The 27,915-nt window shown below is 43.5% G+C and overlaps 2 protein-coding genes across 2 annotated transcripts in view; one reads left to right on the top strand and one right to left on the bottom strand.

The window, feature by feature from the left end:
• LOC131686996 (cytoplasmic dynein 2 heavy chain 1-like) overlaps positions 1–2,053 on the top strand; it is a 17,267-nt gene extending 15,214 nt beyond the window's left edge. The window contains exon 10 of the mRNA XM_058971033.1: positions 2,044–2,053. Within this exon, the coding sequence (XP_058827016.1) occupies positions 2,044–2,053 (10 nt within the window). The remainder of the gene's footprint in view (positions 1–2,043) is intronic.
• Positions 2,054–2,188: 135 nt separating this feature from the next.
• On the bottom strand, positions 2,189–27,915 carry LOC131686995 (cytoplasmic dynein 2 heavy chain 1). The gene is made up of 11 exons (XM_058971032.1): positions 27,879–27,915; positions 27,317–27,815; positions 26,587–26,717; positions 26,293–26,525; positions 26,138–26,237; positions 25,547–26,072; positions 16,733–18,242; positions 16,595–16,677; positions 12,138–16,534; positions 8,385–12,077; positions 2,189–2,391 (listed from the first exon to the last, which is right to left on the bottom strand). The coding sequence occupies exons 1-11, from the start codon at positions 27,913–27,915 to the stop codon at positions 2,189–2,191; spliced, it is 11,412 nt and encodes a 3,803-aa protein (XP_058827015.1).

Raw genomic sequence — 27,915 nt, 5'->3', positions numbered from 1 at the left:
TCAACTTCGTCTGGTTCCGCTTTGAGTACAGTGCAGCAGCCCAGGCCGATACGCCATACGTCAGTCTTGAGGATGAAACACCCGTCAGGAAACGTCTCGTACTACATCTTGCTCCTCCGATGTTCAGCATGATCTTTGCAAATACATTATTATCGTAGCCTTCTCGCATACATAGTCCACATGGCTGTTGTAATTTAACCGATCGTTGACTATCACACCCAGGTGGCTTAGCGCACGCATCGATGAGACTGAGTGTCCGCAACCGCCGATCACGACGCGCTGGATTTTTTGGATCAGCACTACCTCCATCTTGTGGTGAGCCAGCTGTAACTTGACGTCAGCCATCCAGTTTTCCACAATACATATTGTCTCTGCCGTCACCATCGCCACTTCTTCGCGGGTTTAGTCGGATATCGTCAGGGTCACGTCAGCTATAAAGCCGACGATTTCCACTCCCCTGGGCAGTTTCAATGTTAACTCTCCATTGTACATTATATTCGAGAGCGTTGGGCCGAGTATGGAGCCCAAAGATACTCCCACTGTAGCCCTAATAGACCCCATGCCCCACGTTCGTCTTGTAGACCAGTACTCAATTCTGAAAGTAACTTTTCAGAATCTTGCACAGATAGTTCGGTACCCATATTCTGGGCAGCGCTACTGCGAAAGCCACCGCGTGTGAACGCGTTCTTCACGTCGATCGTGATAACGGCGCAGCGCGATTACCTCTTCTCTTGTGCTTCAATCAGGGGGGTGTCACTCCTGTCATCCGCTATTGAGATATACAGACTTTGACAGTAGTCAACATATAGTGGGCCTAGCCGCCTCTAGGCCCATGTCGCCCGTGCAATAGCATTGGGTTGTTTTTATTTTAACAAAGGCAGATGTTGGCTAGGACAAAATGGCTGCCTAGCAGGGGGCTGGCTTCAATGCTTTCTGCACGCTCGATATAACTGTGCGGATAGCGTCCACCGTCGAGATCCCTTTCTGGAACCCGAACTGCCTCTGCGATAGTCCGTTCTCACTTTCAGTGTAATTCGTCAGCCTGTTGAAGATGACCCTTTCCCGAAGTTTACCAAGAGTATCTAGCAGCTATATAGATCGATACGACGCTGTTTCTCCCTTGGCAGCAACACCTGGCAGCTTCTGGATCTTCCATTTATCCGGGGAGTAGCCTTCGTCCAAGCATTTTTGTAGAACTATGCTGAACAAGTACGTAAACATCAGGATCGCGGTCTTCAGTGTCACGTTGAGGATACCGCTTTCTTCGCTTTCAGTCCTTTTGTCACTATAAATAGCTCGTCGTTGGAGACTCGATTGTCACTAGCACTTCCACTAACTGCATCAGCGTGCGGCGTAGGCGGCCATGCGTTGTTGGGTCCTTCATCTTAGCCATCATGGCACGCTAAGCGTTGCCCCAGGGGTCAGTGTTTACTTCTCTGCACAATTTATTGTAGCAAGTGGACTTGCTTAGCACTATCTCGCGTATAAAAGTGATTCTAGCCGCTCGGACCTTTTACTCTTCTCTGTCTGCCTCAGATCGTGCTCTCGGAACGCGTCGTCTGGCTTTTAGGCAAGCAGCCCGGAGGATGCTGAGCATTTCTTTCCAACAATACGTCGGACGCCGGCTGTTCCTCGGCTCCCTTTTCCACGGCGTCGATGCATCACACGCCTTCGCTAATGTTTCCTACAGCTCATCGGTATTCGAAATTGGAGGGAGGTGCTTCCACAAAAAGGTCCTTGTCGAAGTCCTATATTTTCCACTTCCGCTCGCCAGTCCTCACTCTCGGCGTTACAATACCGTGGACCAATGATACTTTACACCGGAAGGGTGCATTCGTGTCGAAAGTAAGGTTATATAAATTATAATTATAATTCAGGGTATATTACATGTCATACATAGTACATCATAATCTTTTGTAAACATTCGCTTCCTTGAGGAAGCTTATCATTTTCATCTCGTTATCGTTGTCGTTGCATAGCGCCGCTCGTAGACTCGTCGGCTCGATGTCGTGCTTTTTCCTAATTTCGTCGTATTTCTTGCAGTGGAGAGTAAGATGATGGACGTCTATAGTGACCACGCAGCAATCAAATGCTGGTGGGGATGTCTTTAGTCTTTTGACTTTAGTGGACGCTGACCACCGACGGTACCATTGGTTTCGGATAGCTGGTTTGATGTGTTTTACGGCGTCTAACCCGGAACAGATATACCTAATGGAGCAATGTAAGCCTCCTCGTTACCATGGATGCCAGCGTGACCGGGAATCCAGCAGACCTTGAGTGGACGATTTCGTAGCAGGTTTTCAATTTCCTGGATCCACGGGTAGTGGGATGTGCCGGCTTCGATTGCCGATAAACAGCTGGCCGAGTCGGACATGATCACTAAATCGCTGACTGTGTTGAATGTTGTTAGCGCTGTTTTTATGCCTCAGCCGAGAATCTTTCAAGCCTTCACTGTAGACGATTGTTGAGCGGCTGAAACAATTGGTTAGGAGCTCTTGAATAACTGCACGAACAATTTCCGAGGGATCTCCAGCTTTTACACGCTTCTTGATATCCCAAATGATCTGGGGCGTGCGATCGTACCACTTTCGATCAGATTGTGGCGTTTGGGTGTAGATGTTTGGAAGAGGCGTTCCGACTATTTCAGACGTTCGGAAGCTCAGCCTGTCAGACGTTCGGAAGCTCGGCGTGCCAGGGAAAGGTCAGCATGCTCCCTGCTGTTTCTTGACATTCTGATGGCTAATTGGGCTACAATTTGGAGAATGAGGGAATCTAACGGTGAAGTACCTGTTTCGGCCATAATGGCTATGATCAGACTGGTGATGTATACTCCAGATGCATATCTGATCATCTTGTATGCATGCACCAGGGTTTTGATCTCTACCTCTACTGACGAGTCCCTTGCCATATAAAAGTCGCGAAGTAAAAACTGCGGATCCGATTTGCAGCAATAAGAGCGTTGACCACGGCGCAGCTTGGCACCGGTCATCTTCAGGAGCCTAGATTCGCATGCCCTCTTCGTCAATTTGCAGTGCGCTATAAAGTAAAGTGACCGATCGAGGGTGACACCGAGAGTTTTCAGGCGTGTTTCTGTCGGTATAGCAACTCAATCTATCGTGATTGTTTGACTGGGCGCAAGGCGGGTATTAGGGCTGCAACAGAAGATGCTGGATTTTGTTGCAGACACGTAAATGCCACACTACTCACCCATTTATGGACGGCTTTTACTGCTGACTGAAGTTTTCGATAAAACGGCTCGCCTTTTTTACAGTATTCGGAACCACGCAAAAAGATGGGTTGAATAGCCACGAGAAACAGCTTAACCGAGAGCACTGAATCTTGTGGTACACCGTTTTCCAGCGGAAGAGCGGGCGATAAGTGACCCTATGCATTAACCTGAAATTATCTTTCTGCCAGGAAACTGTTCAGCACGTTGAACACGTACCGCATATCTGCCATTTCTGCAGTGTTCGTAAGATGCTATACTTCCAGGTAGTATCGTAAGTCTTGTACAAGTAAAGCGACGCTATCAGACAGTGCTTGTCAGGGTCGGGTAATGACCTCTCCAACGCCGTAAAGTTTGTGTTAGTGCACCAACCTAAAGGCAGCTCGTTAGGTTGATTGGACGGAATGCAGCTGCACCCGTGTCACTCGAGTTTTGTTTTGGAATTTGCTACGATGATTTGAGTTCACCAACAGGGTGGGAATACGCCACTGTGCCATATTCTGTTGAAGACTTCGAACATGGCAGTTTTCACTGACAATGGCAGTCGCTGAAGCATAGGATAACCGATGCAGTCCGGCCCTGAAGAGCCACTTTGTCCTCTATCGAGTGGCACAGTAGCTCGTTCAGAGTGAAGTCGATGTTGTAAGTATCGTCGGTATCTGGCGAGAAATTCACGTGGTTTCGTTCGGCCTTTTCCTTCTCTCTTTTAAACAATAGCGAAAAGCTGGTGGTTGCAAATCTTTCGCTGTAATGTTGTGCCAGCTCTTCAGCTACTTCTTCCGCCTTATTCGTGTACCCATTGGACCGCTTGAGGACAGTTGGTCAGTTCTGACGTTTCCATCTTAACCTGTTCACTGTCTGCCACATCTCCGCTGCAGTGAAACTTATGGATATCTTCGCGGATATCTTCGCAACGAATTCCTCCCACGGTCCATGTTAGGCATCATGGATCGACTTTTTTGCGGCCGCTCGCGCCTCATGGAAGCGATATGTTGCGCGTTAAAGTCGCCCAGTATGAGTACTGGACGTGGGAGATGCTTAAGGAAATCACCCAGCTTCTCTTGACACGCTTGAGTACTGGGAAGGAAGCAGATCGAAACCATCGTAATTAGTTGTATCCGAACAGCGATCGCTTGAATATTTCCACCGACTTCAAGTCTCACCACCATCCCGAATGGCGAGCCCTACCCCTTGTTGCCAGTATCGGTGACTCCCAGTCTCAAGAGGGAAAGTGTAGTTGCTACCGACGAAATCTGCTGAAATCACTCGGCTGTTCAGCTTTGTTTCTTATAACGCTATCAAGCTCGGTTCGTATTGGGCGATCAGCTGCCTAAGGTCACCGATATTGGAACGCATGCCCCCAATATTCCACTGACTCTCGCATCTGGTGATCGTCGCTGACGAATACAATGTTGATGGTGAACGTCTACGAGTTCGTGTTGACTTGCTGACAGGGCTCCTCGACGCACAGTGGGACGAGCCCGGACTTAAGTCCAGATATGAAGGTCACGCGATATGTTCATCAATATTTTTCTTGGGTTGGCTTATGTGCCGGAGACAATTTCGCAAGATTTTAAGCTATTTTGATGAAAAATGAATTTTTCACGACTTTTAGAAAGGTGTAAGTCCAGTGTTTTTGCCAAATTTGGTCATCAGAACTTTATCCGGTTATTTTCGTTTTTCGAAGAAACAGTTGGTCCTATGGCATAGGTTACTTCAGCAAAATTATTCGTTTGATTAAATTACATCGTAAAATTACCACAAATGAGTTACTGGTTTGTTTATTCATTGTTTAAATAGCTGTTTGTCATGATAATTAACAAAGCACGAACTTCTAAAGCCATAACAACTACGGCGCCCGCGAGCGCCCGCCATCGCACTATACTCATTCGAAAGCTTTTAAGTTTCTCTTTCACATGAGCCCATGGTAGTTTTGCGAAAACTTGCGATAAGCAATCAAAATTAAAAAAGAAACTGCAAATGGAGACGCGTGGTATTTATTAATAGAAAATTTCAATAATTATTTTATAACTAGAATAAGGGCATGAAGACATGCACAGCTTTCAAATAACATTGAGAGGATGATCCGCGAAGTTTCTACAAGTGCACAAACGAGAGGATCCGAGTGGAAAGAGTAATTACTTAGATGCTGATAGTATACATTCCATGAAGCAGAAAATATTGGATGAATCATCATTTTTTTAAAGCATCGGATGAAGATTAAATAAATTATGCTTAATTTTTTAAATAAACGAATTAAAATAAGAATTTTTTATCAACATAAAATCAAACTGCATCTTTTTAAATTTTCATTTGCTCAACCCAAATAAAATAAAATCTGTTTGAATAAACCACATTTGATGTGATGGGATATGAAGCCACAATCATTTCATGGCTTTTCCAGTGGATGCGAGTAGACTTACGGCAGCCCCCAAATACTTTATCGTACTGTATCGATTTTGTTGGCTATTTTCGGCAAATTTGAGACTGTTTTATCAACATGATGATGAGTTATGTTCTACCATAGACCATGCGGTAGACTTGGGTGCAACGCCCAACTCCTACTCTGCAGAAGGTAAAGAATTCTTCACATTTCCTTTCGATTATGCCCATATGAGCCTGCCTAGTTCTAGTTTTCCGTTCTAAGTTTATAACTGATTCGCTCTAGAATACCTTTCCGTCTTTCAATTTCATTGCTTTCGTTTCTCTTAGTCTCAAATTTGCCGAAAATAGCCAACAAAATCGATACAGTAGAACCTTGCGGCAATTAAAACATAGTGAAATACTTTATCATAAAACATTCATTATGCGTGAACCAAACTACAGATTAGTGAAGTTATTTTTGCTTAACAATTTACGTCAAAAATGAATTCAAGGTTCCAAAGCTATTCAAAATCATCTTATTTGAATCGTTAAGACATAACAATAATTTTAAAGAACTGCGGCGTACCAAAATTAACAAAAAAAAATAAGAAACTTAACGGCAAAATAATTATTTTTCTAGCCTCCCTAATGAGTGTTTTTTTTCTAATGTTTTAATATCAAAAAGTAATGCAGTACACAAACATTTCTACTAAAAATATTAAATACTGCTACAAAATAATTATTTTTCAATCACCCTAATGAGAGGGACTTTTTTCAAACATGTTTTTATATTTAAAATAAATTCAGCGCACTAACATTATAATTAAACAATTTTATGAACGATTACAAAAAAATATTTTTGAGCCCCCCTAATGAGCGAGAATTTTTTTTCTGACCTGGTTTAACATCAAAAATGAATCTAGTGCACAACAGTTACTTATAAAATAATTTATGAACCGTTTCGACAAAAAATATTTTTGAGCCACCCTAATGAACAGTAAATGTTTATTTTTAAAGTATTTTTATATCAGAAACGAATTGAACGTACCAAAATTACATAAAACTGTCCTATTTGTACTGATACGACAATGTTTTGACTTAAGTCCACCTTTTGTTCTAAGCCGAGCCACTGTGCGACGTGGTTGGGAGATCGATGCCCTGGAACTGCTGTTGCGATGCGCGTTCACCGGTGGAAAGCCAGGAGGAGAATTGCGATGGCTGTAAATCCACGCTCAGTTTCTGTACCAAGGTGAAGGATCAGGTTCAACAAACCATCTAACGAAAAGATAAGTTCTACGATGCCGTATGAGTTACTTGGATCCTTCGCTTGGATGATTGGATTTCCTTTTGTTTCATGGAAAAATATTGCAACAAGATATCTGGCATATGAGAATTTAATTGACTGATCCGCTGCAACGGATATCTAAGGAGGATCCCTAGATGTTATTTCCCGAGAGCCACGACTGAACACTCTAGTCAGTTGCAAGTACCGGTGGTCGTAGACGTAAACGAAGAACAGGTATTTCCGTATAATCGAGACGGTGCACTCTGGTAGCTGCGAAGACCAAAGTTTCATCGTTGAAACCTTCGACGATACCGCTATAAGAGCGGCAGGTGGTGGTACTGAAGATACGATTGATCCGTTTCGTTCGTTGGGCTCATCCAGTAACAGTGATAGAAACAGAGCGGCATTTGTGGTCTGATTAATCTACGGTTCTGGATATTCAACAAATTCAACTCGGAATTCAACACGGTTGTAGACCGCTATGTGGACGGAAATGGAGTTCGTGTCCTTTGAAGAGGTCTGGCATTTTCTAAGTATCAAGCTAAGCAAATATGCAAATGGAGTATTCGATTTTAACCAAAAAGTTAGGTCGTCAGTCGTTTTGGTATCGCTGAAGCGAAATTGTCGAAGTACCATTAGGATGTTGGTTTTTGGAAACAGGACGTTAAAGGTGCCCGATAATCTACAATACCATAGTCTGGTTGGTGCGCTCCTGTATGTCGGACGAAAAGATGTCCCTCGCAGCAGTACTGGGTTGATCTGTACTACGACTACTACGCTACCCGTTGGGAACAGAGAATTACGCGCTGAAACTGAATAATGGGTGGTGGAAGCTGATTATGAAGCCCTCTTGGTAGCGTCACCTGAAGCAGTTTGGTTGCGTAGGTGTCGAAGTAGCTAAGTCGCGCAGGCGCAGAATTTTCACTGCTAGTACGTGTGCCACATAGTCAACGAGTGTGGGATCTGTCTAAAGTTCGACAATATATTCTAGGTTCTTTGATTTTCTAACATTCTTATTCAAAGCACTAACCTTTTCGAGGTATGTGCATTTTTAAGCAGCGTACGACTCAATAAAACGAAACAAACTTTGATAGATAACGCTAAGGTAGGGCTTTCTGAACAATCTCAGATGATTTATATAGTGCTGCATGTGTCAAAATCAAGCAACAGGATAGTCGGAGAGACAACTGACCCATTTTTGAGGGTTTGCATGAGGTTGTTGATACCTCCGGTAATCGTGTAGTGCACTGTGTGCACATTCTAATGAAATTTTAGCTAGATCGTTGTACAGCTCCATTCGGTCGCCTAAACGTAGATATTGACGCGAGTGTCGAAAGTATCGAAAAGAGCCTTCAAGACAACGAATGAAACCAAATGAATAAGAGATATGCATGAACCCATGATCAAGATGAATGTAGTAAGGTTAGCAACTCAACCTTCTTCTGAACCTCCTTCTTTATACACAAACTCAGAGCGGTTGAATTAAGTAATAATTTAACTCCTACTCACCTTGAGGAATATACGATCGACGCTCTTGCACGACGGAATGCAGCATAAACAGGCCAATGTACATCTTGATCGATTTGTAGTCCCGCTTCCTAGTTACCGTACCAGCGTGTTGTTCCAATAACAGTTTCATCTTGTACTTCAACCCGGCTGGGGGCTCGAACAAAACTTTGTTACATTTGTTAATAAACGCGTTGTGCAAAGACCCATCCGTTTCCGACGTAAGCCACAGCTTGAATCCATTCGCTAAATTTAACGACTTCATCGTTTCGTCTAAATGGCGCAGCCACTGTGGAACCGTGTGGATGTTTTTGATGCAAACCCAGCTGCCAGCATTCGCCGCTTCTTTAACCAGCTTCAGTGCCTCCTGCTCGTATCCCTTACTGACCGCGAACTCCGCGTATTTTGCTAGGCCAATTGTATGCTTTGCATGGTCGCGAATTTCTTCGGATGGATCAATCCCGGAAGCGGTGATCAGTAGAAGCGGTTCATCCGGGAAGCTTTCCTCGGCAAGCAGCTTGATCGAAGGTCGTACCGTATAGAGCGCTTTAAGTCCCATAATGTTTTGAACCGAACGGGCTATGGTTCGAATGAGTAGATCCGGTCTAAGGACTAGTGCAATCAAGATCGCTTGGAAGTCAGTCATGCTCGCAGGTGGAGATATGTCGTTGGATTCAACGTACTTTAGCCATGCGCTGGTATTGTCTAAGTTTAGCTTTGAGAATAATTCCGGGTGTTGATGCTTCAGGGCTTGTACTTTTGGGACGTTCTCTTGCTTGATCCACGATGGCAGCTGTTGAACTGCTGTCTGTTCAGCGTGCGCGAAATTAAAAACAAATGATTCCCATTCCTTCTCGGGAACCTGCTCGGGGAATGCCTGTTTGCAGATGTTTAATCCCAAAATTGTCTGTTCGTCTTTCGGGATACTACGACTCAGTAGAGAAAATATCCTTTTAACCAACATTTTGTACATTTCCTCTGCCGTTGAATGTTTTTCGTTGTCAATCACGTTCAAGAATATGGCCGTAAACTTGGATACGTTGATACTGTAGAAACGTCTAATACCCATGAAGAATTTGGACGCTAAGCTACAGAATTCCTTTCGTCGACTGTAGTGTTCCATTAGCTGATCGCGGATTGCAGCGAATTCGTTAAGCGATTGCTCGATTAGACTCGCACTAGCTTTGATGTTGTTCAACGTACTCAACAAAGGTTCATTCTTCAAAATATCCCCTTTGGAAGACGATAATTCCTGAAGCAATTTATCCTGCAGACTACGTTTCTCCTTCATCAGTCGACCTTCCTGCTGCAGCAAATCCACGCGTTTCTTCTCGATTTCCGGATCTTTGGCTAGTACCCAGTTGAAGGTTAGCACATCGGTTAACCCTGCTGTGGTGGTGGTGAACATCAGGTTCATGAAGTGCGCCTGCAGCTCGGAACCCAGATTGAGTCGTTCGTTCTGGGTTACCAAGATCAGTTTGAAGTCGTCATGAAGATCGATCAGTTTGTTGCTGATTTGTACCATTCGTTTGTTAAATCTGACGTGGATGCGGGATAAGAAGAGAGATAGTAGCGGGGGCTCGACAGCGTTGACATTGCGAACTATCAAAATTTTGCCGAACCGTATCGCCAACTCGAGTACGTACCCAAATCGATCGGTGGATTGACTAGACAGTTCGAAAGTGTGGTTTAGATAGTTCAAGTAGTTGCAGAGCCATTTAAAACCTAGTTCGGTGGGATCTACTAGAAGCGGAACCGGGGTGGTTCCGTATGGTAGCATCAGAAATTGATTCAAAATGGTGGCATTCTCGCGGTACTGTTGATCAGCACTTAATCCCATACTTTCCCAAATGATCTTGTCTTGGTTGGACACCAGATCCTCCAGATTGAATTGTTGTTCTTTAGTCAGCTTTGACGCAGCTAGTAACGTATCTTTCCGTTCTTCCAGTGTCAAATGAGAGACATGAGTTATACAGAAAGCTGTCATGAAGCTTCGTTTATCTATGTGAGCGATCGTATGGTTTAGTTCTTCAAGCTCCTTACTCCAGCTTAAGAATTCAGTGCTCAAGTTTTGAACTAGTACTTCCGCTGCGTGCAAAGTTTGTTTTGCTTCTTCGAGTTTTATTTCTAGCATAGCGGCTTCTTGAGTGTGGACGTTCAATTGTTCGGAAAGTCCTTTGACCGTATCGTTAACATTATCTAAACCGCTGGACAAAGAGTTCATTTCCGTTTCTGCCTTCTCGAGGTTTTCGCGAAGTTCATTCTGCTCGCGCTCCAGCGGTTTAATGCTTTGTACTACCTTCGAATATTTCACATTGGCTATAACCCACGCTGCCAGTGGAGCAGCGGCAGCGGAGGCTCTCTTAGCATTCTTCTGTTCATACGAATCGGCTTTGGTCTGCAAAAGTTTCTCGACAGCTTGACAATTCTCTGGACTAATTCTAGCCGGATCAAGCGAACGGATATCCTCCTTGACGCCTCGTTTGGCGAGGAACGTCTTCATACTGTTCCACGAAGTATCTCGGATACCCATCAACCGCAGGACACCTTCCAGGATATCGCGAACTGTTTCCGGTGGAGCTCGCAGTGATCGAATCTCCGACAGGGCTTCGGTTTTTATCTGACCAACAGCGGCGGTAGCTTCGCGAAGTATTGGTTCAACTAGACTGAGTTCCTCTTCGATTGCTTTCTTCCGTTCGATCAGTTTTACGCTACTCTCCTTCGTTTCACGTTGTAACTGGAGCAGTTCCGTTTTTTGATCGTTTGCGCTGCGCATCGTGGTTGATATCATTTCCAGGGATTTGTTGGCGAGTTTTCGTTTCTCGGCTAGCGCTTTCTGTTTCTCTTGTGCTTCTAGCTTCAGGTTCTCCACGATTTTGTGAGTTTCCGACAGTTTGTCTACGCCGATCTGGATCTGAGATTTGTAGCGTTCTTTCTCCGATTTTTGCTTCTGATATACGTGCCAGTAGGTCTGGATCAGCTGTATTCGACGCTTCGGTGAACGGGACCATTCGCTAAGGTTTTCAGCGAGGATATCGTTAAAGAAAGTGGGTAGGGGAACTTGATGTTTACTGATACTTGCTAGATATTTAATTAGACTATCGGCGGGAGTTATTTTGTCTTGTAGAATCCAGATCATCTCAGATTTTTGGTAGATGGCTGGGTAGCTTTCGAACAAATCTCGCGTTTTGGGAGAAGAGTTCTCTAGCAGTAGAACCAGATGAAAATTATTCTTCAAACGATGCAGAAAGTACGCAGAAAGAGACATTTGGAACGACTCCAAGGCTGCTTGTGCCTTCAGAGGATTAGCCAGGTTTTCCAAGTCGTCTCCGAAGAAATCCACCAATTCAGCACTCTCCAAGATAGCTTCGCATGTTTTCATAATGTCAGCCTGGTACTCTATCAGTGAATGGTCAATGTAGAACACCGCCGGTTCGTTTTCTAAAGCACAGTTTTGCATGGCAATCTTTAGGTCGTTGTTGAACTCGTTGATCGAATAGTTTTTGGATGTTTGTGGGAAAACAACCTTCACGTTCAGCATGGTGGCTGCTACATATAGAGCTTCCAGACGACATGATCCAGTTCGGCCGCACATAACCAAGTTTGATTGTGGTCTGGATAGAACACGGACGATGGAGGACACGATATCGATAAATTCTTCCGAGAATGGGATGTCCACAGAGATAACTTCAGCATCTGTAAATATGTGAAAGGTAAAAATTCGCAGATTCGTGACCCAGTCCACAGGTTACTTACTACACATTGAAATAGTCTGGTTCACAGACCCTTTCCAGCTATCGACATCCATCAGTTGTAATTCAGATTTATGTTGTCCTTCTTTGGGACCAAAAACAACACGACCCTCAACATTTGGGAGCACTCGGAGGTTATCTCGGAGAATCTCGTCAAACATCTGACGATCATCGTTGGTTAGCAGACGGTCCCGAAAAATTCGGTTAGACTCGTATCTCATCGCCTGGCTGAAATGTTCGGCCGGGTAATACAGAACTCCACTAATCCATCTCTCGATCATCTTTGGCGTGAACCGGTAGTGTAAAACTTCTCCACGGTTGAAACGTGCTTGCGTTTCAAAATAAACGTTCATAACAGCTCGAACCAGGTCGTTTAATTTAAGCTTCACGGCACTCTGTCCGAGTTGGTTGTACAGCGGTAGAATCATACTTTTAACGATACTCTCCATGCCCAAGTTGCTCGGATACCCGATCTGCACAAGAGTGCAGATTGACAGAAATCTGGGAGAAATATGTGTTTTGCGAAGATTGGAAACCGAAGCGCAGATGAGTACTCCGGAGACACTTATCCACTCGAGAGTTTCCGAATAGAATCCGGTGCGGTTTATGATTTGTAGCAGGAGCTCGACAACTTCACACGTTCCCCATCGATCAACGGAACAGAGGTCAATGTTTTTGAAATACAGTACAACTCTGGAGAACTTCGGACGATACTCTTTACCTTTGACGGTGGTAAGAACAAGCGAATTCTGCTTCAGAGTATTCAGGATGCTGGATGTGGTCAACTGAGAACTACAGCTAATTGTGACTAGTTGGTAGCCGTTGAATTCACTGACAATGGTTTGCAAAAGCAAACTTTTGCCATTGCCACTAGGACCAACAAGCAAAGTTATGCGACGGTTTTCGGAGTTGATGCTTTGTTTCAGCAGTTCGCCGCATAACTTCATCAGTGGAGTTTTGACCAGAACATTCGTGAACACATTTTCGTTGATAAAAGATCCGGTAATCTCGTCGGTGCTGTACAGCTCTACCATATCCCTAAAGCTGTTGTAGTAGTGATACTCCGCTACAGAACTGTCAGTTATCGTTATGTCAGCCATGGAGAATACTTGGTTTGACAGTTTGTTTTTTCCATCTGCACTCAGAACTCCATTGAGTCCACACAGCAGATCGATGCAGAACTGATCCATAGACTTGGCCTGTTCAATAGCAAGCAGACCTGATTCGGCTAAACTTATGAGAGAGTAGCCGAACGGTCGAAGCTTTTGTTCCTCGATCCACTCAATTGCTCTGTAGTAGTGTTGCTCTAGGAGAGACTTCAGTATCTCCGCGTCCGATTGTTTCGCTAGCCATGCGTCAACCACCAACTGATAAGGTAGATCATCTGTATTTAAATTTATTATTCCCATACGAGAGATGGTAGCTGGCGAGGCCGTTGAAAGGTCGTGTGTCTCGAAAATGAAGTTCACATTGCTTCCGAATTGAATCCTCCACCCGGAAGGTAGAGTCAGCAGACGATTATCATCCAGTACGGAGTTCAATGCTTCGATCCACACGGGATCTATGTCTCCGTCGCAAATAATCCACGAAGTGACAGTTCGAGGCTCAGCATTCACGGCAACGGCTGTGGACGTGAGTACTCCATCTGTCCACTGCCGAGTGTCCGGATCCAGCTTACCCAACAGTTTAACTCGATTCATCGATTTTGGCGAAATTATATGAGCTCGTATTGTACTCCCTAGCAACAGTAGTGCTTCCTTCAATATGGATATGATTGTTGATTTCCCTGACCGAGGAGGTCCAATAACTACAACTCCCATTCGTTTCTTCAATTGTGCAGCCAACTCCAAACATTTTTCGACCTGTCGGTTGTTAGGCTGATATCCCAGAATCGAAAAAGCATCCATGATCTTCAGTCTCAAATCTTCGTTTGCAATACCAACGACGTGGGTATTCGGAAACACATTAGATAACAGAACATCGAACCGTTTGCAATCGGACAGAGTCAATCGGGACATAGTGTTCGATCGAATCACGTTAACGGCTAGTCCGGCTTCCTCGTCATACGTCAATTCGCTGTTGGCGTTTTTCAGCGCGGAACCACAAGCCGATAGAATCGATTTCAATTCTCGTAACCCCCAATCATAGTGGCGTTGTTTGGAAAGCATCTTCTTGGATAGTTCGAAAAGTTCTACGATCTGACTGCCGAGTCGATCAGCATGTTTAAACCCTTCCACGAAGAGTGTAACCCGAGCGATTTGTTGTGGTCGTGGAGCTTGCATTGCAATTGGTCGAAAAAGGGCCTGTAGATTCAACGGTAACTGTTGACGACCTCCGTATTCTTCGCCCGCTGGATTCAGCGTTACAAACACGCAACAGTGATTGTTCAGCGGAACGGTTTCATTGTTCAGTTGAACCTCTTTCTGTTTGTCTTTCAATGCAACTTGTAGGGGTTGAATAAGCATAGAAATCGCAGAAAGGGTAGCTTCCTGGAGGCGGTTGAATTCATCAAAACAGCCCCAAGCTCCACAGCGAGCTAGCCCGGACAGGATGAGAGCCATGGCGGCGGTGTCGATGTTCTCGTCGCAATTGAACACCAGTACTAAGCGACCCAGCATTGCTCCTAGTGACTTGACGCATTCAGTTTTACCGGTTCCTGCGGGCCCAAATGGATTACCACCGAGACCTAGCTGCATTGCTTGCGTCAATATCAGGTAGCAGTTGTGGGCCAAGGATGTGTACACCAGCTTACTATAGTTCCCGAGGAATTCGTACGAATATTCAAACTCTGCGTAGACCATTTTGATGATCACTTTCCCGTTGCGATCTACGAAGAACTTGAGCTGCTGGAGCCAGTACCAGTCCTGCAGGTTTGTCACGTTGTGATTACTCAGATAGTCTACGGTGGTCGATTGGTAGACTAGATCAATCAGCAGGGCACGTAGCTTGATTTGTGTCAATTGATCGGTGCTTCCGTGTAGTAGGGTAGAAAATTGATCGATTTCCTTTTGAATCTGACGTTTTAGATCGGCCAGCTGCATACCGGATATGGCTTTCTCAGCTCGTCGAGTGAAGTTGATGGAATTGATCAGGCATATGACTTGCATCGGATACGCACCAATGGTCGCTTCGTCCATGGGAACCGCATCGAGACACTTTTTGATAAGAAATTGGAGTGTTGTTTTGATTTCTGTCACCAGGACGTTCAACCAGTCTTCAACTACAGGCGTTATTATTACGGGGTTTGTTAAACGGATTTCGTCGCCTTCCTCACTGCCGAACGCTACTATACGAGAGCTGGATTCGTCTATCACCAATCCGTAGATACCGGGAAACAGCTTACGAATGTGTTTTTGGATAACAGCTGTCTTTGAGGATTGGCCTAAAATCTCAAGCAGATCGTCGTCAGATAGGAAATAGAACCTGGAAAAGGCATTCCGCTTGGTTGTGATGAATGAACTCAGAGCGTTCTGACAACGGGATATTTGATTCTGGAGCGTTTCAATAATCGACAGCACGTTGTTTATTTTATGCACCGCGACTACTTTCGGGTCTTCGGTGATCTCTTTCATAATGTATCGGAAGTTCTTATCGATGCTTTTGAAGACGGCTTCTTCTCGTTTTAAGGTTCCAACGCCGAAAATGGGTTCCAAATAAATCCATTTCTTCTGAATCTGATTCAAATGGGTTATGATATAGTCCAGATTGTTGAGCTTCTCTTCCCACACATCGGCTTGATCGGAAAAGGACTCAATCGAGGTTGAATTCTTCGCGGACTGCAGCAAAAACTGGTTATCTCCGATCTTGTTCAGCGTTTCCGTAAAATCTTTGATCAACGAAATGATAACTCCTTTGGAGTCTGTATGATCGATAAGTTTCAGCATTGCTGTAGCGGCCCATTGTTCCAACTCTACTATAGCTTGCCGTATTACATGCTCCGAAGCTGCCTGTCGCACGATGGATTGAATTTCAGCTGCCTGCTGTTGAAGGTTATCGGACACTAGTAAGACATCGCCCAGACAAAGATCGTGTTGGGATTTGGAATCTATTTTTAGCAGCTGACATATTTTAGCCCAATGTTTCTCGATCAGAGCATCCGATTGGAGAGCGTTGAGTAGCGATTGGACGGATTTGTACCGTTCGACGTGAGATGCAATACGGGAACTCGCTACGCTAGCTGGTGGACTTGGGGGTTTCTCCCATCTAGATAGAAACTCCGTAAAGATGTGCGGTCGACGACGATAGATTGTCCATTCTTCGTTCGCGACCGTATCGTAGTCTGTTAGAAAGTTGTTGAAGATCTCCCAGTTTTTGCCATGTTCCGCGATGTCCGTTTCTAGTTTGCCAAATATTGCGTCGAATTCTTCCGGAACTTTTATATTGAATTTTTCAGTTTGTTTTCTAATGGAAGAGGTTTGAAGCTAGAATCAGAGTAGGGTTATGCGATATCAATTTACTTACCGGAGTGTCTCGCGTTTATTAACGATGCTTTTCCACTGGCTTTGGCGTTCACGGAATAAAGTCATATCAGCGTGGTCGTTAGTCTAAAATTATAAAATAGTTAGTTCTACGAAAAGTAGCAGCCTACCAGTATCTTACCTCCAGATCCCGTATAGTAGACTCCCAACGGATAGAAAATTTGTCCGCTTCTTCGTTCAACTCGGTGATCTGCCTCAAAATATTCTCCTTGATGATATCCAGTCTACCCTGCAGCAGCGATTGGTGGTTTTCTATCAAAGGCTGCAGCTGATTCCACTGGGTCAGAATACCGCCGAGTGCTGAAACTCGCTCCTTACACCACCCAGCCAAACAGCTGTCCTTTCCCTGCAGCGACTTGATCAACTCGGTCATCCTTGGCAAATCGCTAACAATTTTCTCATACTTCGCACTAGACTCCGATATGCCCCACTCGTCTTGCGGGATGTTTTGGAGCACCTGGAACGAATACGCTAGATACTCTTGCAAAGTGGAAATGTTGTCCAAGATCGACGTTCGTAAACTGTTAGCAAGACTTTCCCAGTACCGTCTGCTGACGCCGTCTATATCGGAGCAGAGTGGTGCGTAGTTGACGATCAGACAATCAATCTCTTTTTCCGACTGCTGAATTCGAGCTATTTGTTGACTAAACTTCTTGCAGGCTCGGAAATTGTTGTCCCAGTGCTGCCACGTAATACAGTGAACTGTGCATAGCTGTTCCATATCAGACATTCCAAGCGATACCCAAGGTAGCCAACTGTCTCGAAATTCCGATAACTCACGGAATACGACGTCTGCTTTTTCATACAGTACTGAGAAGTATTGAGCGTTTCGTTCAATCATTGCTTTGAAAATGTTCGAACTCTGCTCGGAAAGGCCTTTGAAACCAAGGGGTTTCTCGATAAATCGACGTAACTGGGAGTAGTACTTGGACTTGATTTCTTCCATAGTAGGACGAAATTGGATTTTCTGCTGACGAAACACCAAGTCTACGTGAATATCCGGTAACTTTTGGTGAACGTTGAGTAGCCCGGAAACGTACTGATACTCCAAAACTTTGTACAATTGATGATCCCAGTGAAGTTTGAATGGATTCAGGTTGGTATATGCTTGCTTCTCCAAGTTGAATATAATCTCGCGAAGAACACGCATTTCGTCCTTCCAGACGTTACTCTGTCGAATAAGATCGACATTCATCAATTTGAGCACCGATTTTTTGGCTTGTTCGTGGTAGCCTGTCAACTGATTGTTGTCCTTAGATAATCGTTTAACCGCTTGCTGAAGACTGTCGATGTATCGTTCTACAGAGTGTTCATCGTTCCATGACACAGACTCACTTTTCACGAGCTTCGAGAACTCCATGGCATTGTTCAGCATGATCGGCCGTTGGCATGGAATCATCCTGTCACCAATGGTGTTGTGGAATGTAGCGATCTGCTGTAGTCTTCGTGCATAGGAGATGAACCGCATCGAGTGGGTTATGCTTTTCTGAATTTCCGGACTGAGCTTCAGTCCTAGATTCTGTAGATGGCGAGCTTCGTCACAGAAAGTTACAATCTTGGAACCGAAGGTGACCTTCATGAGCTGACGTTCGGTTTTGTCGAAAATAACTACCGGTTGGTTCTCGCGAAGGCTAAAAATGATATCGTGAGATAGATAAAAAATGTCTAATCGAACACGGCTCAGTTTGATCGATTTTTAAGCAGTATGATACTTTTATCGATGTACCCAAGTCTGAATCTTTCACCTAAAGTTCAAGGTCGGTTTTTATATTTCTACAGCTTTAGAAAGAAATTTTACGAGGCAACTTCATCCTTCCACAACATTTAAAAAAGTTGATTTGTAATGTCAATTACATAACCGAAGTGAGGTTGAATACATAAACATATTCAACGATTTCTCCATGGCCGGTCTTTGCACAATTGTTAGTGGTCCTGAAAAGTCATAGACTGCTGTTTCACTAATATAACAACAGAAGATAACAGTAACTCTGAGTTGCTTTTGCCCGGTTGTCCCGTTGGATAAACAACAACTCTACTTTGTCACGGCAACGCATCCTATACACAGTGGACGACGAGGATTAATCCGCCCTCATGATCGCTTAGGATTTCCATCGAACTATTTTATCGTTTTTCTATATTTCTAATTTTGCCAACTTTAATTTCTTAAATTAATCGAATACGAATGTGCGGCGGTCTTATTACTCCCAAAAGACACAATGGGTGACTGGAGATGATCTATCAAAAACGACGACGACAATTCGGAAATGAGTAGTGTCAGATTACGGATGAGTCAGATATAATCAATTCTTTCCCCGACACGACTCCCTCTACTCACAACCTAATCTCTCACAGGCCGCCCACATCGAAGTCTACACTGATGGTTCAGATTTAGATTTAAAAAGTCCAGTCAGATAAACTGCACGTTGTAATAACTGACTTGATATCGCTAGCAGTGAATTCTTTACGATGGAGAGTTGCGTATACATTCCTTCTCACGATGTATAGATCGATGCTGTAGTTAGCGATGCGGGTTCGACTGCATGCAGGGTGAGGAAATAAATCCGTCATTTTTTCTCAGTGTAGTGGTCAAATTTGACAAATGCAGCAAGGAGCATATCTATGGCAATTGATACTTTGATGTGTCATTGACAAGTATACGTTTAATATCACAATGAAGCCACTTTTACCGCGAAGAATATAACTTTATAATCAAGGAAATAGACCGGTACGTAACGAGAAAATATTGAAAATATAAACTCAAACTGTTAACGATGCAAGAAAACAGTATAAACATTTGGAAGACCTTTAGGAATAGGGAGAAAAAGAACTGTCAGATGGCCTCTCGGAATCAAATAAATTTCGTCGAAGGGTAATTCGAGATCCTAGACGGTTGCATTCCTACAAATTTTCGAAAAATATTCGTATCAAAATCTACTGGGATGGTTCGACTGATCCTAGGGTGACTTAATTTCGACCCATAAGTAAACCGTCCGACACCATAATTGTGTTACGCGGAAGCTGACAAGACGGTAATAGGCCATGATTCAGAGTCAAAAAGTCCACTCAAATAAATTGAGCTATGTCGTGACTGGTATGAAGCAATGGAGTATACATTCCTCCTCGTAATGTGTAGATCGACGGTGTGGTCAGCGATGCGATGTTTGATTGACTATGTTCTGATGAGGGACGGGATTGGCCTACTCATGAACCTTTACTTTCAATTAGTAAAGATTTGGAGTAACACTTATAGCATATAATGCCCATCGAATGTGGAAAATACCATCAATCAGACTTGTTTTGCGTGATTTTCGTCGGAAATACTATATTGAGCTATGTTGGAGTACAAGGACCTCGCCTGTTTGTATAGCTGGTCTTGAATTATTCCAATTGTAAGCAACCTCCTGTAGCAACAAACTGTGGAGAAAATCACGCGGGAAATGTCGGGAGAAAAACCGCCGAGAAGTGTGTTTTCTATAGGGATAATGGTCATGCGCGGATCAATAAGTGCTAAATTTTTCTATCGAATCAATCTCTCGACTAGGCATTGAATATTTCGCCCTTCAAGTCAAAATCAAAGGCAAAGACATGTGCATTGTTTCTATTTACATTCCTCATAAGGCTTCAATGGAGTACCGACGTCTTTTCTGCTCGATTTAACTCCTTTCCTAAACTCGATTCTTTCTTGAAGACTTCAATAATCGAACTTCAATAATTCAAGATCTTTGTAACAACCTTAATTTAGCAATTTTGACCACCGTGGAAATGACATGGATTCCAAGGCTACTGGTTCAAGCAAGTGCACTGGACTTATCCATATGCTAGGTGGTAGTGACTTACTGACTAATTACCGATCGTGATTGAAATCAACACTAGTCCAGGATCATCGGAACCAATCAATGTCTCGTATGATCTCACCAGGAACATTGACTGGAAGAGCTACCTGGCCACATCTGAAGCAATCCTCTAGGTTGAAGAACTGTCTCCGGTGGAATAATACAAATTCATTGCTGACTAGATCCTAGACGCAACGCGAAGAGTATGAGAAATACGCAACGTTTGAATAAAATAGAAAAGTCCAATCGTCGACGGTCTAACGGACAGAAACGTCGATGATCACTTTCTAGAACTCGGCTCGATGTATGCGTAACCGAACTAGACATTATCGTGAATCAACGAGAGGATGGGACGGTGTAAATACCGTTGGACAGAATCATTTGCAAACATAAGGCTAACCTACAAAAAATTGCCGACTCCTACGGGCAGAGCAGAAGAGTTTGGCGAGCAAGTAAACAAGCCAGGAATCCGGTCCGGAGGCTAACCAAGCGATACGTACAAAATATCAACGCAGTTGTGGTACTAATCTGCAGGCTTGCTGGGTTATTAATAGTGAATCTATCAGTCACAACGAGAAACAGTTTCTTTCAGTATTATAAAAGAGAAACATTCTGGATGAGGATGTAGTGAACGGAACTAAGGACAAATCGACTGAATGTGGTGGAGATTGTGCTGAATATTGAATTGATGAAAAGCAAGCGTCAAAATAGCCGGAGACTCATCCAACTCGTGTGTGTTTGATTGAATGGATTGAAGTAGGGCGATGCGCTCTCTAATCTATTGTTCAGCAAAGAGCTCGAAGGTGCGATGCAAATATCTGATGTGCAAAGGAATGAACCATAATCACAAGATATCACATGTTTTTTGGCTTTGCGAATGAAATAGACTTGATAGTAGAGCAGCAGAAGATGCATTTATGCCGTTTTAAAGGCCTATTTACACCATCGTTGAAAACGAACGTGAACTCGATGCGCGCCAAATTGTTTTTGTTCTCACTTATTGGTGCATAGAAATTGATGAAACTGGATCTAAACGATGGTACATGAATATACTTAGCGAATCCATGCACAATTATTCGATATAATTGAATCAATGCAACAATATTCATATTCCCCGATCATTTTAAATATTCCACGGTGAAATATGTTCGCAGTGGATAATTCACTTGTTCACCGGGAGTGTAAACGCGACGATGGGCGGAATTGCTACGGAGTGGTAAATATAAATGTCATCGCTGTTCACGGTTATTGTTCGCCCTTGAATACCAAATTGAATTCTGACAAAACTGTAAAGCAGACTCTCCGTGAAAATGAATATGAACAAGTGTTGAATACCTTCCATTGTTCACGGTGGACGTAGTGAACAGTTTCATCAGCGAATTGAATACTTTACGGTGGCGTCACAAATGAACTAAGTGTTCATTTTTGACAGTTCGCCTGTACTGTTTACATGGACTTCTTGACGATTTGCTTCGAGCGAATCTAGTCATCCACAATTTTTTTTAAATCCATGTAAACAGTACATTCGAACTGTCAAGAAAAGTGAGGTTAACTGTTTCAGTAAAGAACCTAAAGGCGATTTCACGCTCAACTGACAGTTTACAGTTTGTCAGAAGGCAATCTGGTATTCGAAGGCAAACGTTCACCGTGAACAGCTATGGCATTTATATTCACCACTCCGCATCAATTCCGTCCATCTCGTGTTCACACTCATGGTGAACAAGTGGAATATCCACTGCGAACATATTTCAGCGTGGAATACCAGATTGCATTCTGACAAACTGTAAACTGCCAGTTGAGCGTGAAATCGCTGTTCACTGATGAAACTGTTCACGACGTTGTCCACCGTGAACAATGGAAGGTATTCATCACTTGTTCCCTTTCATTTTCACGTAGAGTCTAAATAGTGCTTAACAGTTTCATCAGCGAACAACGATTTCACACTCAACTGGCAGTTTACAGTTTGTCAGAATGCAATCTGGTATTCAAATGTGAACGTTCACCGCGAACAGTGATGACATTTATATTCACCACTCCGCATCAATTCCGTCCATCGTCGCGTTTACACTCCCGGTGAACAAATCTCGCGTGTTTTTTTTTGTAAACGGCCAATAAGCATACTGTCAAAATTCACTTTGAGAAAAAATTCCAGACAAATCGTAACTCGTCGAGACTGGATGTTAACGTTTTATGAAAGGGAAAAGTTTTCTCTTTCGTTTACTGCTGTGATTTATAATCGGCGAGTATTCGTTTTTTTATAATTCCCTCTCAAAGTGGATTTTGACAGCATGCTTATAGGCCCTTTTCAAAAAAACACGTGAAATGTAATATTCATTGCGACCATATTTCACCGTGGAATATTTAAAATGATTGGGAAATATGAATATAGTTGCATTGATTCAATTATATCGAATAATTGTGCATGGATTCACTAAGTATATTCATGTACTATCGTTTAGTTCCATTTCCATCAATTTCCATCAATTTCCATGCATTAATAAAAGTGAGATATTGGAGAAAACAATTTAGTGCGCATCGAGTTAACGTTCGTTTTCACCGAAGGTGTAAATAGGCCTTTACAAGACAAAGTACAAGGTATGTGATAGTGAGCGAAGCAGCCCGCACGGCGTTGGTTGCAAGGTGGATATCGATGGGGTACGGTAAGCGTTTGTCGTCAATTTCATATTTCTTGAAACACTAGTGACATGTGACAACGATGTAAACGCTAAGTAAAAAGGCGTGTGGCGACTGTGAATAAAACTATCTACGGCTTGCGTAGACAGATAAAGTCCTATATCCTATGGACGTGCACAAAACAAGCGTATATAAATCGGTGATACTCCCTGTTGCTTCGTACTGCAATGAAGCGCTGAAGGAAGCAGTCTATCGAGTGCTTAGTTTGTTTGAGAGACGATTCCTGCCTTGGATATGCAATAGAAAATAGCGCAGGCGCATGAGCTGTACCAGATATAGAAATATACTGACATCGAAAGGTTACAGTAAACTGGAGGTGTAGAGTGTGTGGTGGAAGAGAAACAAGATACAGTTATGGCGAAGAGTGCACATCAGGAAGACTGGCAACTCTGTCCAGAATCTGGAGACAGTAATGGCAACGCCACTTGCGGGAAAAGTTGGTACTTCCCATAGTGATGCACACACATATACAGATTTACATTAAGCTTCCTACCTTCATACAATAGAGGTGCTGTAACCTCTGTCGCTTCTCGTTTGTATGGGGGAAGGAAAGATATATTAGTCTTCTTAATGTGTAGTCTTCGGTTGTGGGCAGAAGAGTACATCTGGAAGAGGTTACCAACTTCGAGGTAGACCCCGCACTCGTTGGTTGTGTGTATTCGTGGCAAATGCGTTCAAGACACTGGAGAGTGGGAGCCAAAGCAGCAGGCATGCACAAGAACGGTGCTACTCCGTGTCCTATTCCTGTGCACTGGCTCATAATGTGTCAGAGCTAGATTCATTGAGCTAGTATTTGTGCTGGTTTTTAATGAGCTAGAGTTAGCAAGTAGCACGAGCACGGTGATAGCTAGCACGCTGCACGGAGCCATAGCTCAGCTATAGCAAAGTAGAAGAAAAAAACAACGCGTTAGTGTGAGTAATGATGCCTGCGTCGTTTTATCAGCAACCTGTCGCACATTTGCCAACTCATGTTTCTTGCTTTGTCCTATTCTTTCGTTCCATAGGTTACACTACTGCACCGTTCTAGCTCATGGGACAAGCTTACCGTGCCAGCTCATTGAGTTAACTCGTGATAGCTTACTGAGCTAGCCCAAAGAGCTTGCTCGTGCCAGCTTACCGAGCTAGCTCATGGTTCTTCGAATGCTACAGCTCGAGCACGAAGCTTACCTAGCACGAGCGGTGTCAGTGCTTATTGCTTTTGGTTCGTTCAAAGCGGCCGCTCAGCTCGTGTTAGGCTCTCGTGATGTGCTTCATGCATCCCTGCAAAGCAGATACCTGCATTTGAGTAAGTCGGATGGCTTGACCATGATGATAACTCCAAAGGATTCGGCATGTTGAGCAACTTCGTACTACCACTGTACTGAAGAGGAGTTGGACTAGAGAAGTGGGATGATTTGGGAGTTTGTAATGCACGTCTAGTTCTTCGGATCGTTGTCAGCAGTGCTTGTCTTATCCAGTGGTTTGAATGCCCAAGGAAGGTACTCAGCAGAAACGGCTTGGTTTTATATTTTGTTTAAGATAAGGTTGTTGAAATTTTCGGAGAACGTGCAGTGGCTAAGGAATATATGATGCTGTAATAAGGTGGATGCGGGAGGGACTCGGACAATTTTTTGTCGAACAAACCGGTGAGCCAAAGGTCCTAAGCAGCCATTGTTAATAGTTAATCAAGGCATGTATAAGGTAACAAGCTGAGATACCTAATAAATTTATATGTTAAACCCAAGCAAATGAAATTATGATACACTAAAATACGCGTCAATTCTTTCACACCGAATGGCCTCGAAATGTACCGCTAGGTCTCTGTCGTTCTGAAATAGGTCATTGGAAAATCGACAGAGCTAACACCTACTAAATCCAGAGATGGGGTTATTTGCATAGGTGATTGGATTATACGCAGAAAACTTTTTATCATAATACCACTGCCGGTCAGTGGGATTTAGAAGGTCTTGTGGAGAAAGGAGACGTGCCTAGAAAGGATGCTGTTAGTCGCCAAACAGGAGAGAAAGAATTGCAGCTCGGGTCGCGATATACTAGCTCAATAAATTGTTGTTGATATCAATGCACTTTAACCCATTTGTTCGGTACGGGAGGAAGACCTTCTCGAGGCCTGGAAATTTGCGTGTCTACTTCATCTCATCAGAACTATCTTGGTGTCAGGACCAAACTAGCGCCGGTTTGACACTTGATCCAACAACGGGGACACAGTGTGGTGTTCCGCAAGAATATCGGCTGGAATTTGATTCGGAATTGCGATTCAAGCTATTCACAGTTCCCATGTGAACATTAAATATCGTTTAAGGACTTAAATATGAAATGCTGTTAATACTGAACTTCACTGATGCTGCTTGACCCCTTTATCCGAACTTTCAGTTGTTCGAGAGATTTGCCGTTCTAAATTGGGAACTCACCTTAACTCCCCATCGCGAATCGCACTCATCGAGTTGTCGGTCCAGCTTTCAAAGTTAGCCCGAATCATAGCCTGGATTTCCTCCCGGAAAGTGATGATTTTCTGCACCGCTTGCTCAAATCCTTCACGATCGTTGAGAATCTTCACCACGACCGCTTCCAGCTGGGTAATCTGCTCCTCCACCACTCGGTACCAGCGAGTTTCGGAAACAATTGGCGTAACGTCGTCCTCGGTGTAATTCGTAGCCGCAAGCATTTCCCGCAGTTCGCGAATAATTATTGGGATACTTTGATATAGTTGCTCGCGTTCCACGGTCAGTGCTTTCAGAACATACGGACGATTGAAGATGTCTTTGAAGCGACTGAACACGTGAATCGCTTGCCGTGGATTTCCGACACTTCCGTGAATGTGTTGCTTCAGGATAGAAACCACGTTTTCGTCTACCTTGGCAAGATTGGACTCCATGCGGGACTTGGCCATCTCCCATCGTTTATTGCCCAGCGGAGTGAGATCGAAGATGTTTATATCTATTGGAAGGAAAGGATCGTGTAACTAATGATCGAATACGGAGTTATCGACATGTTGTTGTTACCTTTGAAGGGATCTGCTACATCGGTGTTGCGAAGAAATTGTTCATCATTATCGAAGAACAATGCATAGAGTAAATCCTTGGAATTCTTGATTTCTAAAATCTGTTTGAGATATTTATTTTGTAGTAATTAGTGGTGTAACCTGAAGGGAAGTCACCTCTGAGAATCGGCTACGAAGTTTGTCCAATTGTTTGGAGCTGTACGGTTTTCCGATCCACGCGTGTTGTTCATAGTTTGGCCAGAAGAGTCGCGTCAAACTGTCGAACGTTTGATACCAGGATTCTAGTGTTTCTTTGACATGGTTGATAGCCTCATCTAGATAGATTGATCCAACGTCCCATATATCCAACTCGATTAGTTTTTCGGTGCACGTGTTGACAACGTGAGTTGCTGTAAATGTTGAGTGGTAAGTTAGTCTATACCTAAGGTTCTCCGGGAATTATTCACTTACAAATGATATCGAAAATACTACACATGCGGTTCTGTGGGTAGTGATGTGGCAGTCGCCATATTTCGTCCAGATGGGTCTGACAGACGTCGATAAACTCGTCCAGTTGGCTAAGATTAGCATTGGAGCCTTCCCTGAAAAGTATAATTTTAGCAACTGAAAGTAAAAGTGGGAAGAACACAACATGCTTCGTAAAACTCACTTTAAATATATTTGAATGTAATAATCGGATATTAAAAAAGAGTAAAAGTCGGACGGGGACTGTCCTCTGTTATGGTCGGCTATTAAAAACCTTTAGTATAAAAACCGATGAAAAATAAACCCGTTTCTGACAAAATAGTTTTTTTCATCCCACAGGTTAATTTTTGCCGACTTGTTCTTTTGAGCCCTATACAGCTTATATCCGATTTTTGCATTCTTACAAATTTAAAGCCGATTTTATGAAGCATGTTTTGTCTCTGCGGCTTTTTTACGGTCACTCATTCTCACTGTTGGATCAACAGTTAGGAGTCCGAGCGGACACGAGAAGCTAGCTTGAAATTGACACTAGGATGTGGGAAAACACTTTATAGCAATTGAAAGCGAGTATGTCAGAGCCAGATATAAGCGGATTGCATGCTTTTACGATAACAGCCTCGCTTCAAATTGTTGTAAGTTGATTTCTCGCAACAACCGCTTTCTGTTTAGATTAGCTGCTGTCGCTCACGGACTTCTAATGTTTGAGCGAACTTACGTCAACTGAGCATTAATTTTTTCCAGTATAGCCGCGAAAGATTTTGCCGCTTCCCGATCAGCCTTCGTCGGTAAGGTTCTCGTTTTCTGTACCCAAAAATTGATCTCATCCTGAAATGACAGTATACCGGATTCGGTCAATCCGAGCGATAGACCTAGGTTCGAGTGTAGATTTTGAAGAATAGCCTTCACTTCGGTTGAATATTCGCATTTCTTCAGAATGTAGGGAGAAAAAACACGCTGCAACGAGTTATATATTGACTTAGCCAGGCCACCTTCCAGTGTAAGCATTCCAATTTTTGGTGAAGTGTTTAGGCTGTTGTAGTCCAGGTTGGGAATCTTATAGAACAGCAAACAGTACTGTTCCTCAACAGGAACCGCATTTTGAAAAAGTATTTCACCGTCCAGTGAAACTGCAGCCAATATAGTGACATCTTCGTTTTCCAGAAACTCACGAATTATCTCGTCGTTCTCCACGGTAGTGGCGTTGAAGAATTCAACTAACGGCACGGAGACTGATTAGTACGAGACTAGCACTTTCTGGTGATGTATTGTTATCTTACCTGCAGTATCGTAGATAAATTTGTACCGATTAGCCAT

Source organism: Topomyia yanbarensis, chromosome 3 (assembly GCF_030247195.1).
Source record: "Topomyia yanbarensis strain Yona2022 chromosome 3, ASM3024719v1, whole genome shotgun sequence".
Classification (NCBI taxonomy): domain Eukaryota; kingdom Metazoa; phylum Arthropoda; class Insecta; order Diptera; family Culicidae; genus Topomyia; species Topomyia yanbarensis.
Note: the sequence above shows the minus strand (reverse complement) of the source record. Positions and strands in the feature narration are given on the sequence as shown.

What these genes read in the sequence shown, in the direction of transcription:
- LOC131686995 (XM_058971032.1), bottom strand. Translation starts at nt 27,915, where the DNA reads ATGGCTAATCGGTACAAATTTATCTACGATACTGCAG. An exon ending in AAAATTAATGCTCAGTTGAC is followed by an intron (nt 26,718 to 27,316) that starts GTAAGTTCGCTC and finishes TATACTTTTCAG; the next exon opens with GGAAGGCTCCAATGCTAATC. An exon ending in ATTCGCGATGGGGAGTTAAG is followed by an intron (nt 18,243 to 25,546) that starts GTGAGTTCCCAA and finishes TATCATTTTTAG; the next exon opens with CCTTCGCGAGAACCAACCGG.